At 35.1% G+C, this 15,317-nt stretch overlaps 1 protein-coding gene across 1 annotated transcript in view; it reads right to left on the bottom strand.

Moving 5' to 3' along the window:
- The window catches only part of LOC150101456 (WD repeat-containing protein 27-like), a 151,341-nt gene that overhangs the window by 12,909 nt on the left and 123,115 nt on the right, over positions 1 to 15,317 (bottom strand). Inside the window, exons 9-11 of the mRNA XM_090400800.1 lie at positions 13,510 to 13,599; positions 13,198 to 13,367; positions 4,700 to 4,821 (exon numbers count right to left, since the gene is read on the bottom strand). Of these exons, the coding sequence (XP_090256926.1) occupies positions 4,700 to 4,821; positions 13,198 to 13,367; positions 13,510 to 13,599 (382 nt within the window). The remainder of the gene's footprint in view (positions 1 to 4,699; positions 4,822 to 13,197; positions 13,368 to 13,509; positions 13,600 to 15,317) is intronic.

Here is a 15,317-nt window from a genome sequence, read left to right as displayed (position 1 = left end):
TTGCTACAGATGTTTGAATCACTATGTGATAAAAAAAAAAAAAAAAAAAAGAATCAATTTACTGAGCCACAATTATTTCTGGTTCATTTTCTCATGTTAATAGTTCACACAAAAGTTCAAGAAATGAAGAAAGAAGTGAAAATTCATTAACTGAATTAGTCAGTTATATATGTTAATTTATACAAAAGAATTTTAAATAATTTTATGCTGCTAAATGTTCATAAACTACTGCAGAAAGCCAGAGAAAATGACTTCCAAAAAGAAGTAGATACATTTTGGATAAATGCAAGTAAGTTACACAAATGTGTTTATGAATACATCAAAATCTGGTTAAATCCTATAAAAGAATATGAAATATTTCAATGGATGGAAGTTCAAAATGATATAAACTGATGTAAAAAAAAAAAAAAAAAAAAGGGAGTGAGTGTGGGCAATTCAAAATTTTTCATACAATGGTACAATATGAAAAAATATATACAAAATCTATCATCTGAGGAAAGTTGTGTTCTTGTGCATAAAATATGCCAAATTTTTCAATAATTGTGGATATATATTGTTTCGAGGAGCTACATGGTGAGATGTTAAAACTAGCTCAGTACTTGTTTGCAATGCTCATCTCACAACACCAACATTAAGTGCATATTTTCTCCAATCGATCTCGATGGAACAAAGTGAGAAATTAGCAACTGCCAGACACAGTGAAAGGGCTAATTTTTATGAAATTTAATTTTCAATATATGAAACATAGTCAATTTTATGACTACACATTAAATAAAACAATTGATAAAGAACTTTTCTTAAAAACAGAATCAAGGGACAAATACAAATCAAAGAAATAAGATTTCTTTGATTTGTATTTGTTAAGTGAAATGAATTCTTCTGTTTTAAATAAAAGATTTTTGTTTATTAGTTTATATTAAAAAATAAACATATAAAAATTAATGGATTACATCAGAATCATAAATTTTTAAAATAAATGATATGATCTGTCCTGGGTTTCTGATAGTTTTAAAAAGCTGAAACATCCTAGACTGTCTGAATTTTGAATAGTGTTTTCCAGGTTTAGTGTTTAAAAATAAGCAAACCCTATGCACTCTCTAAAATACATATACCAAAAGTTATCAAAGAAGAATTAGAACCAAGACTAAATTATAACAACAAGGATTCTACAATGAATTTTCCTTTAAAGATCATGTATAGATGCTATAATTGTTATAAAGCAAATAACCAAAAAAAAAAAAAGTAACAGAATAAAACAGAAAAACTGATGCTATATTTGCTATTAAGCAAATAACAAAAAAATAACAGAATAAAACAAACTAATATTTATGTGTTGTTTATGTTGTTTATTATTTTAACGGTATAATAGAACACAGAAACTAAGTAAATAATTAATTTATTAACTTGATGCTGATTTTGTTTTAGTCTCGTGTATTGTGACAAACAGTGTTTTTGTGCTCTGAAGATGCTGGTTATAATACCAGCGAAATATCAGCATCAAGTTAATAAATTAATTATTTACTTAGTTTCTGTGTTCTACTATACCGTTAAAATAATAAACAACATGTTCGACGAACATATAAGTCTGTCCACACGTTTAATATTTATGTGTTTCACTGACTTAAAAAAAAGTCATTTAATAGAATAAGATTACAAGATGTCCTGAAAGTCGTATCAGGAAATATGCTACTTGCAAATCATTGAAACAATCAAAGCAATATGCACAAAAAATTAATGTATAATAAATTATCTCAACACAAATATACAGAAAATCCCTATAAGGAAAGGGATCACACAAGGCCTATATTTATTTAACATAAATATGTTAAATAAACATACAAATAAAAATTCATCTTTACATAAATATGTAAAGATGAGTTTGGGAAATTGCCTGCTATTATTTGATCAATAATTATGGATTAAACAATAACAGAATTTAAGAAACAGAACTAAATGGAATAAAAATTACATTTGGTTGAATATGCAGATAATTGCTAAGGCAATTATTTAAATTCCAACAGATTTCAGGGGTGTGAGGATTAGATTTTTCACTTGGAGAGTTATGAATGAATTGAATGGGTTGTCACAGTCAGTTGTGAGTGTTTATTTGTTAATGGGTTCAATGATAGATTGTGTGGATCTCCTGCAATGTGTCTTCAGTCTCCATGGAGGTGCCCACACAATAATAATAATAATTCAACCTTGGTATATTCCTAGGCCTGGCTCCCACTGAAGAGACCTTAATAAATGTCAAAACTGATTGGGGTAGTGACCTTTCCCATAATGCCTCTATGTACAAATAGACTAGTTATGAAGATACACCAGCTTGTTTGGCTGAGTGCTTAGCATACCTGCTCTCCAACCAACAGGCTGTGGGTTTGAATCCCGCTGTGAGCATGGATGTTTTTGATTGTCTTACCTTGTGTACTGCTATAACCTTTGATATGGCACAGTATGACCCTTGCTGTCTTTGCACCATTAAAACTATAAATCATCGTCATGAATCTTCAGAAAAATTTCCTCCCTTCATGTGCAAACTTTGTTTGCTTACACTAGAGTAAATGTTAAAGAGGAATATCTTTTCTTTTAGTGTTGCACAGTGATCATCATTCATTTTAGAAATTATGGACTTTACAACTCTGTTGTAATAGGGGAGGGGGGGGGGATAATGGCACATAAAGAAGACACAGCCATTATCCCCCCTATTGCTAACTTTTATATGGAACATTTTGAGCAACATGCTCTAGATTCCTCTCCTTGAAAACCCAAAGTCTGGCTTAGATACATTGACGATGTTTTTGCAATCTGGTCCCATGGCTGCCAGACACTAGACACTTTCCTTAGCCACCTAAACAAATAACACAAACACATACAGTTCACAATTGAGATGGAAAAACAGAACACACTTCCGTTTCTAGATACACTTGTCACACATCTTCCTTCTGGTAGTCTTTCCTTCACTCTTTACTGGAAACTGACACATACTGGCCAATATATACACATAAACTCCTACCATCACCCAACACAAAAACTAGGTGTCATTAATACTCTAAAAAACAGGGCTTTGAAGATCAGCTCCAATGAACAAGCACTGAAAGACGAATTTAAAGTTATCAGCAATACTTTTCTAAAAAAATGGTTACAGCCAAAACTATTAACAAAATTCTCTACAAGACCTCAATTAAAAAAATGAAGATAAACCAGACTACAATAAAACTATAACCATTCCTTACATTAAAGGGACATCAAATAAAATAAACAGAATACCACAGAAATACAACCTCAAAGCCACCTTTAAACCTCCTGCAATATTAAAAAGCTTACTCAACTCATCCAAAGACCCACTCCCTCTGCTGGCCCACCCTGGAGTATACCATATTTATTGTACTTGTAATCTACCATATATAGGGAAAACACGATGCACAATTCCTATCAGACAAAAGGAACATAAATGACACATTAAATATAATAACTATGGTGAACCTTTCTGATAATTTCCTGAACACTTTACATAGAATTGACTGGAAAAGCACCAGTTCTTTACATCACACCAAAACATGGTATGAACGCAAATTTAACGAAGCCTGTGAGATTCTTATGAACCACCCCAATCTGAACAATAATGATGGACTAAAAATCCCAATCATATGGAAAGCACATATTCTACCCACAGAACCTTTCTCCCTAAGATTTAACTATAAACAGGACTGTAGATAATCCAGAATCCTAAATCTAATATAACAGTTATAATGTTAAAAATAGGACATCATAGGACATCATTGTTACTGTAAGAAAACTATCTATAAGAAAGAATGTTTCTCTTGTGCTATCTTAAATAGAATTTAGCTTTGATGTAGTTTCTAAATAATTAATTAAATTGTAATTTTATCTGTATTTTTTATTTTATTTTATTTTATTTTTTCACTAGAGGTCATGCCAGTAGAATAACCGGTGATTAAATCATTGTATCTTTAGCTTGCTGTGTGAAATGTAACTCAGCAAGTCCTTGTATATTTGTATATACTCCAGATGATGACCTTAATATGAAGGTCTAAACGTCAGGAAATTAAAATAGTTATTTATAACACAGTTGTAAAGTCCGTAATTTCTAAAATGAATTAAACAAGAATATAATTTCTTGTCAAGTATAATTTACTTTGCAACTAGGTTGAAAAACTTTCTGCAGCAGGTTACACATTTTAGCTATTGAATCACATTAGTAAAGATAGCAAATTAAATATGGAAATAGATAACAGAATAAGTAAGGCTGGTGTGCCAGGAAGTCAGCTGAATAAATTTATATGCAACAAGAGTGAAATCATCCATAATGCTGCACACAAGACAGTGGGCAAACATATTTTAACTTATGAATCTGAGAGTTCAGTTCAAAATAAAAAGTGACCAATGACGGAAACCAGTTATGAAAGTTTTGAGGAACATGCAGTAAACAAGTTTAACTGCCATCAGAATCGTATTAAAAATAACAGAAAAGCAAAGTGACATTATATTCAAGAAATTAGATCTAATCTAAGTATAGTCACTTGAACTGGATGGAAGATGTTAATTGTGTTAGACTGTCATACTATTTGTGAACATAATGAGTGAATAAAACAGAAAATAATGGTTACTAAAGAAAAGAAAATTATTATAAATGATTATGTTATAGGCCTTTGTACTAAGAAATCAGGAAACTATGTACCTTTTTAGATCAGATTTAGTGGGATCAAGATGATATGAATATATGAATAATTTATTACCAGATGATATTAACAAAAAATTATCCATGTAGTAGAACTGGGCTCGTATTTCTTGAGAAAGAACCTAAAAATAATAATGAAGAGAAAAAAAAAATACTAATTTTTTTTTTTTCATTTACAATATACAAACCACATGCATATTCAACAAAGTACATAATTAAGCATTAAATTATAATAAATGAATAAATTTTATTACTTTTTCCAGCTCCAGGTTTTTTGTGCTCTTCTTGCTTTGGTTAATTCTTCTTTTAGAAATATTCTATTTTTAATCTTTCTCTGTTTTATTTTATTACTCATTTCTCATAAATATTTTTATGCCTTTCCTAATTTTGTTACTCTTTTTTTTTTTTCGTTTGTTTACGCTTGTAAATCTTTCAATATAACTTAAAAATTTCCTCCCTGCAACCTGAAATAATAATCCCCTCCCTTTTAATAATGACCCCATACAGGAAAGGCCACATGATTACTTCAACACAACACCGACATGTATGTTGAAGTGATTAAGGAGAAAGAAGTAATCTATTAATATATTGCTTAAAGAGTTTGGGGACTCTTTAGGAAAAACAGTATGGATGGGGGGATTTGTTCCAAAGAACAGAGGTGGATGGAATGAAAGATGATGACGAGAAGTAATTAAGAAGTTCAGTAAGTTTAGAGTAAGTTTACACTGTCCAACTTTAAGTTTAGAATTGGACAGTGCGTATTGGCACTGACCAGTGGCTGCTGTAGTTTTTACATGATTAAAAGAAAGTGAAGGAATGGTAGTTCCAGTTCAACAGAGCAATGTCCATAAAAGAAGGGGAAGAAAGAGTGTCTATGGGAAAGTCACTGAACTGAATCTGTTACCTATTAAGCAGATCGACCTTTTCTATATAACAGACTTCTGTATAACTCTCTTCTCATCCACTTCTGTATAGCATCTGGGATAAGTAAAGAAAAAAAGAAAATCTTGAGGAAAGTGGTATCAGTAAAACTTGTTATAGATCAAAGAATGAGCTGTTATGTTTGTATACAAATGCTAGAAGTATCAGAAACAAGGGAAATGGTTACATTGATCAAGTTCAATCACCCAAAAATTGTTGGAATAAGTGAGACATAGTTGAATGAGGATGACATCCTGACAGGAATAGAGAAGGAAAGGTGTGATGTATTTCATGAAAATAGAAAGGATAAAAAGGGAGATAAAAAATGTCGCTATAGATTGTTGATGTGGAGAGTAGTGACAAGGAAATGAATAAGCAAATTAGCCAAACAAATGGGAAAAGGGTGATAATATGGGTGTTTTAATTCCAAAGGTTAGAGGGTTAAATAGCATAGCAGTGAAATGGAAAATGAAGAAATTAAGCATGAAATGAGAAAAAAGTCATTATGGAGGCAACATAAGAGTAGTAGTAATAATCAACACCATAAGGAATAGAAAGAACAGGCATGGAGGGTGACTCGGTTGATAAGGGTAGCAAAATTTCAGTATGAGTAGCAGTTAGCTAATGAAGCTTTAAAAAAAAAAGAATGATTATGGTAGAATGGCACTCATCGGAGAAAATGGTATAAGGAATGAGCAGTTCATAAAGGTCTTTCATGCTTGTGAATGTAACATCATGGAGAGTTTGAGAGCAGTGGATGAGGAGAAGAGTGAGGAAGAGGTATATGGGGCATTAATCAAACTTGATGTTAATAAGGCTGTGGGACTTGATATATCAAAATGTATTTTGAAGGAATGTGCAAAGGAGTTGACACCTGCCTTGACATATTTGTTTAATATGAGTTTTATACTGAGTCATGTTCAAAAGGAGTGATGGGAAAGCAAGACTTCACTGCTTCAAAAAGGAGATGACAGAACTGGAGCATCAAATTACAAGCTAATCTGTGTGTCAGGTGTAGTGGTTAAAGAGTTGGAGAGGCTGGTGAGAATCAGGATCTAGAATTGAGATGACAACAATGATATTATTTTTGATGGAGAGCACGGATTTTCTAAAGGGGAATCATGTTTCAGTAATCTACTTACTTATTACAATAAGGTGATTGTAATAAGTCAATATTGTATGCAGGAAATGGATACACAGTAATATCCTGAGACTTTGCAAAGGCTTTTGATTGATTACAACATGATAAGCTGATAGTCGAATTAGAGTGAATGGGGATGGATATTAAATAAGTGCATTGGATTGAGATGGCTGTCTGATAGCTATCAACAAGTTGTGTATGGTAGAACAATATCCCAAAAGAGGAAAGTCACTAGTAGTGTACATCAGGGATCTGTTTTAGGGTCATCGTTGTTTAACCTGTATGTTAATGATATTGTGGAAGATTTGAATGGGAATATTCAGTTGTTTGCAGATGGTGCAAAGTTGGGATGAACTACAAGGAGTACAGCATATGTCATGGCCTTACAACTGGGGATATACTGTTAGAAGTGGAGGAAAGAAGATATCTTAGGGTGATGGTGGATAAGGATCTAAAATTTAGAGGACATATTCCCAAAATTGTGAGGAAAAACAAAATGAATTCTGGCAATAGTGTGAAGGACACTGACTTGTAGGAAGGGGATTCTTGTTCCATTGCATAAGGCTCTGATTAGGCAATATATGGACTACTGTGCACAGATTTGGTCACCTAGTTTTCAAAAGGACGAAGAGATGTAGGAGAGGTTCCAGAGGCAATTGACTAAAATAGTTTCTAATCTCTGGAATGTTGAATATGAAGTAAGGTTGAGGCGATGCAATTTGCAGAGTCTAGTGGATAGGAGGAAGAGTGGTGATACAATAGGGACATACAAGTTGGTAAGGGGTTGCTATAGAATTAACATTGAAGAGGTTTTTCATAAAATGGTGGGAGATGGGAAGAACAAGAGGTCATCCCTTTAAGCTGTATAAGGAGGGTGTGAGCAAGGGAGTGAGAATCAGGTTTTATGCATGGAGAGTTGTGAATGATTGGAATGCCTTGACTGAGAGTGTGGTGTCTGCAGAAAATTTGAATGTGTTTAAGGCAAGGTATGATGAGCTATGTGTATGACAAAGGGACTTACTAGTGAGTCTTGGACTACATGGGGTTCTTAGGAGGATGAAGATGATAATAATAATATATATTTATTATTATTATCATATATATATATATAGAAAACTTTGTAAAAACATGTCAGCCCAACATGGATGGCACATAACATACAGTAAAGCAAGTTCCTATACGTGAAGTGGAAAACACACCTATGTTAAAACATCACTCATGTTAAAATGCTATGGAGATCTCCATACAATTATCTAGCTGTGACCTTCAGCAATACATCCTTTTCATTCACTTGCAATTTCTTGCTCTATCCCCTCCCTTCCTCTGAAAATAAAGCCTGTTCCACTAGAATAAATCATTTTATTCAAAAAAAGTCATCATTAAACATTTCATCATCATCGTCATCAAATTCCTGCCATGTACCCTCAAGGGGTGTACAGGATATGATAGTACTACATGAAAAATTTACATCATTACTAACATCCTATCTACAATTTTCCTCCAAATTAATCTGTTACTTGTCAAGACTCCAATATTATCAAATCTTATATTTTGGTCTTCTAAAGCACTTTTTATTGTATCAATCCACCTATATCTTGGTCTTTCTCTGGGTCATTTTCCTGTCAATCTGGCAGAGAAAGCCTGCTTTGCTAATCTTTCCAAGCCCATTCTGTTTACGTGACCATACAACCTGAGATTAGCTCTGCTAATGCATTTCTGAATGCTGACAATATTAGGAATTTATATTAGGAAATTATTAGGACGAGGATATTAGGAAAGTTCTTTCCTAATATCCTCGTTTTTAATATGATATTGCCATTGATGCCATCTGTTAATGCCTCTAATCTTTCTCAGTACTCTCATATCTGCAGTCTAGTCTTTGGTGAAGTATTTTACTTCTCACCCAGCTCTCAGATCCATAAGTTAAAACAGGTTTGAACACTGTCTTGTATACAGCTAATTTATGTTCCGACTAATTTCTCTCTTATTCCATATGAATTTATTCAATTGACTTTCTACCATACCAGCTTTGTTGATTCTGTTGTCTATTTCCATACACCCAAATTATCACAGCCCAAACATCAGCTCCATCAATATTTTAAGCTTCCAAGCTACTATCTAAAGACTAATCTACAACTGGTCTTTTAGATCCAAAGACATGACAAGTTAAGGAACTTTATCATTTCGTAATTTAAAGATACAATGTTGTACTTTAAGCAGCAGTACTTCCCAAAACTATAACTAGCTGATAACTGTATATCATCGAGATTCAATAACTGAATATTTTGAGTCAATTCTTCTTCTTCTTCTTCTTCTTCTGCAGCTTCTCCCACTTAAGTGGGGTCACTGTTTGTAATGAGTCTCCTCCACACCTTCCTGTCTTGGGCTGTCACCACATCCAAGTTCTTCATCTTCAAGTCCTCTTCTACCAGCTTCCTCCCTCCATCGCTTCTTTGGCCACCCACGCTTCCACCTTCCTTGCACATCCATCTGCATGACCCTTCTTCCCACATATTCGTCCTCCCTCCTCATCACATGACCAAACCATCTCAACCTTGCCTCCTGTATTTTTGCTCCTAAGTTCGTAACTTTCACTGTTCCCCTGACATAGTCATTTCTCAGACGATCCTTTCTGGTCACACCGCACATCCACCTAAGCATTCTCATCTCTGCTACTTCCATCCTACTGATGTTATTTTTCCTCAGGGCCACAGTTTCTATAGCATATGTCATAGCTGGCCTCACTACTGTCCTATAAATTTTGCCTTTCAGATTGATCGACACCCTCTTATCGCATAACACTCCAGCAATCTTCCTCCAACCCACTTGTATCCTGCATCCCACTTCCTTCCCAGCTCCTCCATCTTCTTCACTGTTGAACCTAAGTATCTAAAGTCTCTCACCTTCCTGATGACATTTCCTTCCAGCTCCAGATCAGTCTCCTGGCTGCCGCCACCACCCACTACACAACACATATACTCTATCTTACTTCTGCTCAGTCTCATACCTCTCTCTTCCAGTACTTTTCTCCATCTTTCCAGTTTAGTTCCCGCTTCTTCTCTTGAATCTACACACAGCAAGATGTCATCTGCATACAACATTGTCCAAGGCACATCTTCTCTCACCTCTGTTACCACCTCCATCACAATATTAAACAGAATTGATGCAAGCCAACTGTTACTTGAAAACTTTCTGTCTGTCCCAAACAGGTCCGAACACTTGTCTTCACATTTCTGTACATTTCCCGCACCAACCTGACATATTTCTCCGGCACCTTCTTTTCCCTCAGACACCTCCAGACTTCTTGCCTTGGCACTCTATTGTATGCTTTCTCCAGATCAATAAATACCAGATGTAGCTCCCTTTGTTTCTCTCGATATTTTTCCATCATCTGTCGTAACCCAAAGATAGCATCTGTTGTTGATCTCCCAGGCATGAAGCTAAATTGTTCCTTTGCAATCTCCACCTCCTTCCTCAATCTACCATCAAGAAACCTTTCTAGGATCTTCATTGTGTGGGACATCAACTTTATTCCTCTGTAATTTTTACAGTCTTGTGCATCCCCTTTACCCTTGTAGATGGGAACAAGAGTACTCTCCCTCCATTCCTCGGGTATAGTTTCCTGTTGATAAACTTTCATGAACAGGTCTCACAGCAGGTCAATTCCCTCTTCCCCCAGTGCCTTCCATGCCTCCACTGGAATTCTGTCGGGGCCCACTGATTGTCCATTCCTTATCCTCTTCATGGCCTCCGTCACTTCCATTCTACTGATGTTCTGCACCATCCCCTCAGAAGGCTGTCCATCTCCTCTGTGAGTCTTTGCATTTTAATATGAGTCAATTAAAATAAAAAAAACAATTAAAAAAATTAAACATTTTACATTACAAAATGTAACCACCAAATAGTTGGTTTCATTCATACACTATCTACCAAAAATTGTTTGGACACTTTAGCAATTTGTCTCCATTCCTCCATTAAAGCAGCACCGAGTTCAGTGACAGATCGAGGACATGCTGCTCTGGACCGCAATCAATCACTACTCCAATTCATCCCAAAGGTGTTCGATGGGGTTGAGGTCAGGACCCTGCACAGGCCAGGGCAGTCATTTAACACTCATCTCTTCATACCATTTCATAACAGCTGCAGCTCTGTGGCATGGGACATTGTCTTCTTGATAGTAACACAGGTCCATACCACAAAAATCCACAGCGTCGGCAGTACCTGATTATCCAGAATATCAAGGTACTGAGCTGCCTTCATGGAACCATGGACAACAACCAGTGGTCCTACTCCAAACCAGCTGAATGCACTCCACACCATTACTCCTCCACTACAAAACTTTATTGTGGATACAACACACACTGTGGTAACAAACGTTCACCAGGCTGCCTCCAAACCCACACTTGTCATCACATTGGAAACAGATGAACTTTTCACTTTCCAGTTCCAATTCGTCACTCCAGAGTACCATTTTCCACTGGTCAATTGTTCAGTTCACATGCTCTTTGCACCAGACCAGATGAGCCACCTTGTTCATTGTTGTCATGTTCAGCTTGTGTGATGCTACTCTTCCCTTGAAACCCAGTAAATAGGGTTCTTTTTGTACATTATTCGTGCTTACCATGGTGTTACTGGCACTGTCATGGATGGTCTGTGCTGATTGTAGCCAGTTTTTGCATATCACCCATTTTAACACCCTCCTGTTCCTGTCAGTCATTTTTGCAGCCACTCTGGGTGTTTTCCTGCACTAGTAATGCAAGAACATCTCCATTTGTTGATCACATCGTCAACCGTTGATTATGGATGCTTCAATTGAGCAGCAATGGCAAGTATGGACATGCCACCAATGTGACAGCACACAATGACACCTCTCTTGAAGTTGCTGAGTTCACGTTGTGTTGCCATACCACATGTATTCAACTGCTATGATGAAATTCTGTTTCCTACTATCAGTACACTGGTTTTTATGTTATTAACAAATGTAGAATGTTCAACAATAACTTCAAATAACAGGGGCGTCCAGACAACTATTGGTAGATAGTGTATATTTAATAGAAACAGATACATTTCAAACTCAATGTTATAATTTAAAAGAAATTTATAAAAAAAAAAGATTTTTATTAAAACTGTTTTTAGAGTTTTCTAAACTTTTTTGCATATTTTTCTAGCGAATTAAGGATGATACACACTTTTGTGTTAGAATTTTTCAAAAACTGTTTTTTTTATACATTTCACTAGACTTTAAACCTCTGACATAACCTCTTTTTGGTTTGCAGTTCCTGTTTGAACCATAAATCAAAAAAGACGATTTTGCGGATTTTCAACTTCAAATTATTCTTGTCCTCCCTGTCATCCATTTCACACCAAACTTATTATTCTTCTCCCTAGGAATACATTCTGTCACTATCATTATAAAATCTCTCCAAACTATCTCCAAAATACTATTGATCTCTTTCCCCCCCCCTTTACCTTACATGAGAGTAGTGAACAGACAACTTACATGTCTGTTCACTACTCTCCCCAAAACAGGAATGCTCTCACCGTCAGAATGAAAGAATGACATTTCGTTCACAGTAACATCTTTTGATGCAAGAACAAATGCAAAACTCCTCCTCATGTTTCTCTCCTCCACATGCCGTCTGAGATAAATGTCAAACAAAAATTCAATAAATTCAATTTCCAAATTATGAGGTGAGTTCTCTTCTTTTCATTCTGTATTGTAATAGTGGAAACCTCCCATAATAATTACCTACCTTGAACTAGCTAACCTTATTTGCCTAAAAATCTCATGCTCATCACCTGCAACATTACCCAACTGCAGCAACATCCCACCTAATATTTTGTATGACTTACTTGGTATACACTCTCTTAAAGCCATTAGAACCATTTTTCTCAGGGTTGGTACCTCTATGATAGCAGGTAAGACATAGCTGATCTATTATCACAAGTAGCACTCCCCACTCTATTTTTATCTCCTGTGAATTTTGGAATAAAGAAAGGTAATTTATGTTTTTCATAAACTGCAAATTTCATTTCATTTCATTTTTATGTGAAAAATGAAATTTCTTTTCATGTGACAGTGTGACAGTAAGCAGAGAAGCAAACACTACGAAGACCTTGATGACTTCCATAGCAAGACACCAGTGAATTACTCATTCCTATCAATCTTGACTGAGTACAACATATAGCTTGCCATGATATGCACTAGTTTTAAATGACAGTCAGATGTAAAAGATAATCTTTTTTTTTATAATATATTTCCAGTTTATCCTATTTAGTATTCTAGTCATCTTCACAACAAAATTACAATTTACAAATTTAAAAAGCAGAATGAAATGTGAAAGATATCTCTGTATATCAAAACCAAAATTATAAACATGATATGAAAGTTCCATACGCATAAACTAATGCTATAAGAAAAGATTCTGGGACTTACTTGATTACGTTTTGAGGTTTTATTTTGTTGCTCAGCAGGATTTAAAACTAAAAGTGGTTCAGATTTGTTATTTTTCCATCCCCAAACTTTAGCTACATTATCATTAGCTCCAGTTATTAACCAGTTACCACAGTGACTCATGTTGGTGGTGGTTAATGGTCCATTGTGACCTGTAAATTTTTTTTATAATTTATTTTGGTACATAGGATGAATTATAATCATATACAATCTTGAAATGAGATGAATGGTTTACTGCATTTCAGAAAGCTTCTTTCTGCACACAATATGACAAAAAAAGAAAGGATTACTTACATGATAAAGTGTAAGATCTTTTTAGTGTTGATATATTAATTACTTCTACAGTGCCATCAGAAAATCCACATAGTGCATGGCTTCCATCACCTTCCAAATGCAAAGAAAAATAAAATACATGTAACATACAGTGAAATTTAAAGCAAACTGGAAGTTAAATACTATTGTTACACTTCAGTTAACTTTTTATATGCATATCATACAGTCACTCTATTAAAACAAGATGATGGAAATTTGATGATAATTGCTGGTGTTATTCTATTGTCCTATCTCTGTTAGGAAGACAGAAAACTAAAGGTGTGGGGATAAGAAGAAGAATGATGACAAAATAATCTAGATGATAACATATCTTTCTGAAAGAAGACATTATAGAGGATGATTTGAGTATTATTAGTTACAGATTATAGTGGATATAGAGTGCTTTGAAAGGGATTCGAAGATTATAATTCAAAATTAAACCAAACTATTTCTGTTTCTTCAGTAGCACATACATAGATTTCATATCAATATATCCTAAACAATATTACCTCATATGACTAAAGTGTTGTACAAAGCTTAACAAATACTTTTAAGTAGTACTTATATGAGTATATATAGTATACCTGATAACAGAAAGAAAAAAGTGCAAGATAAGAGAAATGAGAGCTTGACCAAGAGGGAAAGAAAAATTAAAGAGCAAGTCTTGTATGGCGATTCAATCATAAAAGGTGTGACCAACGAGAGATTGACAAAATCATGCTTTCCGAGAGTGAAAATTAATGATGTTAGCAAGGCTATTAGAGTGCAAAAAGGTAAGGTGAAATTGATGATGACAATTATTATTATTATTAGACATCTCCAGGCAGTCCAAAGACTCATTGAGGGACAGCACCTACTCTACAGCTCTGTCTCCGCCACTCAATCCACCAACTGACAGCAACTACACCAACGCCATCTACCGCCGACCACCACCACTAGTATTTCCAAAGACAATCACAAACATCCATGCCCATGGTGGGATTTGAACATGCAGCCTTTTGGCTGGAGAGCTGATATGCTAACCACTCGGCCAGCCAGGCTGGCTGGCATCATATTGGCTGGAACAAATGATATGAAAGGAGAAAAGTATGGCATGAGAGAGGACATGAAAGAAAAGAGTGAGAGAGTTAAGATAGTGAGTCTATTGCTGCGGTATGACAGAGTGGAGCAGAGAAGGAGGGCCATAATAGCAAATGACTTGATGCATAGGTTATGTAGGAGGAGTGGTGTGGAGTGAGCTTGACAGGCAAAAGGACTTATATAAGAAGGATGGTTTGCACCTGAATGGATTCGGAGTTCAGAGAATGGACAAAATATGTTATTGAATGAAATGAAAGTGCCGAATAATGGAAACTAGAGAGCTTTGGGGGGGGGGGAGAAGCTGTTGAGTGGATATGCAGACATCAGTGAGACAGCAGAGTGTAAGAATGTGTATAATATGTATAAGTTAGTACTACTAACAAACCAGAATGAGATAGTTAGTATAATGCATCAGGATAGCAGTGGGCCTAAGGGACTTTTGCACTTTATGTATACTAATGCCAGGAACAGCCGGAATTTTTGGCATTTGTTAATTCTTCCTGGCTAAAGGTTATTGGCATTAGTGAGACATGGCTAACAGTTAATATGAAATAGTTAATGGAATAGAATGCGAAAGGTATAGTGTGTTCAGGGAGAATAGAAAGAAAACAATGGAAGGAGTGTTAGAGTGTTACTGATGATGCGGATGAACTGCAACCAAAGAGAATAGAAGTTCAACTGCAGGACAGTGAAAATAGCACATTTGAGGC

The sequence above is a fragment of the Typopeltis vanoorti genome, chromosome 11, assembly GCF_054136105.1.
Source record: "Typopeltis vanoorti isolate ZY-2024b chromosome 11, IOZ_Tvanoo_1.0, whole genome shotgun sequence".
Classification (NCBI taxonomy): domain Eukaryota; kingdom Metazoa; phylum Arthropoda; class Arachnida; order Uropygi; family Thelyphonidae; genus Typopeltis; species Typopeltis vanoorti.
This window is presented reverse-complemented; position numbering and strand designations above follow the sequence as displayed.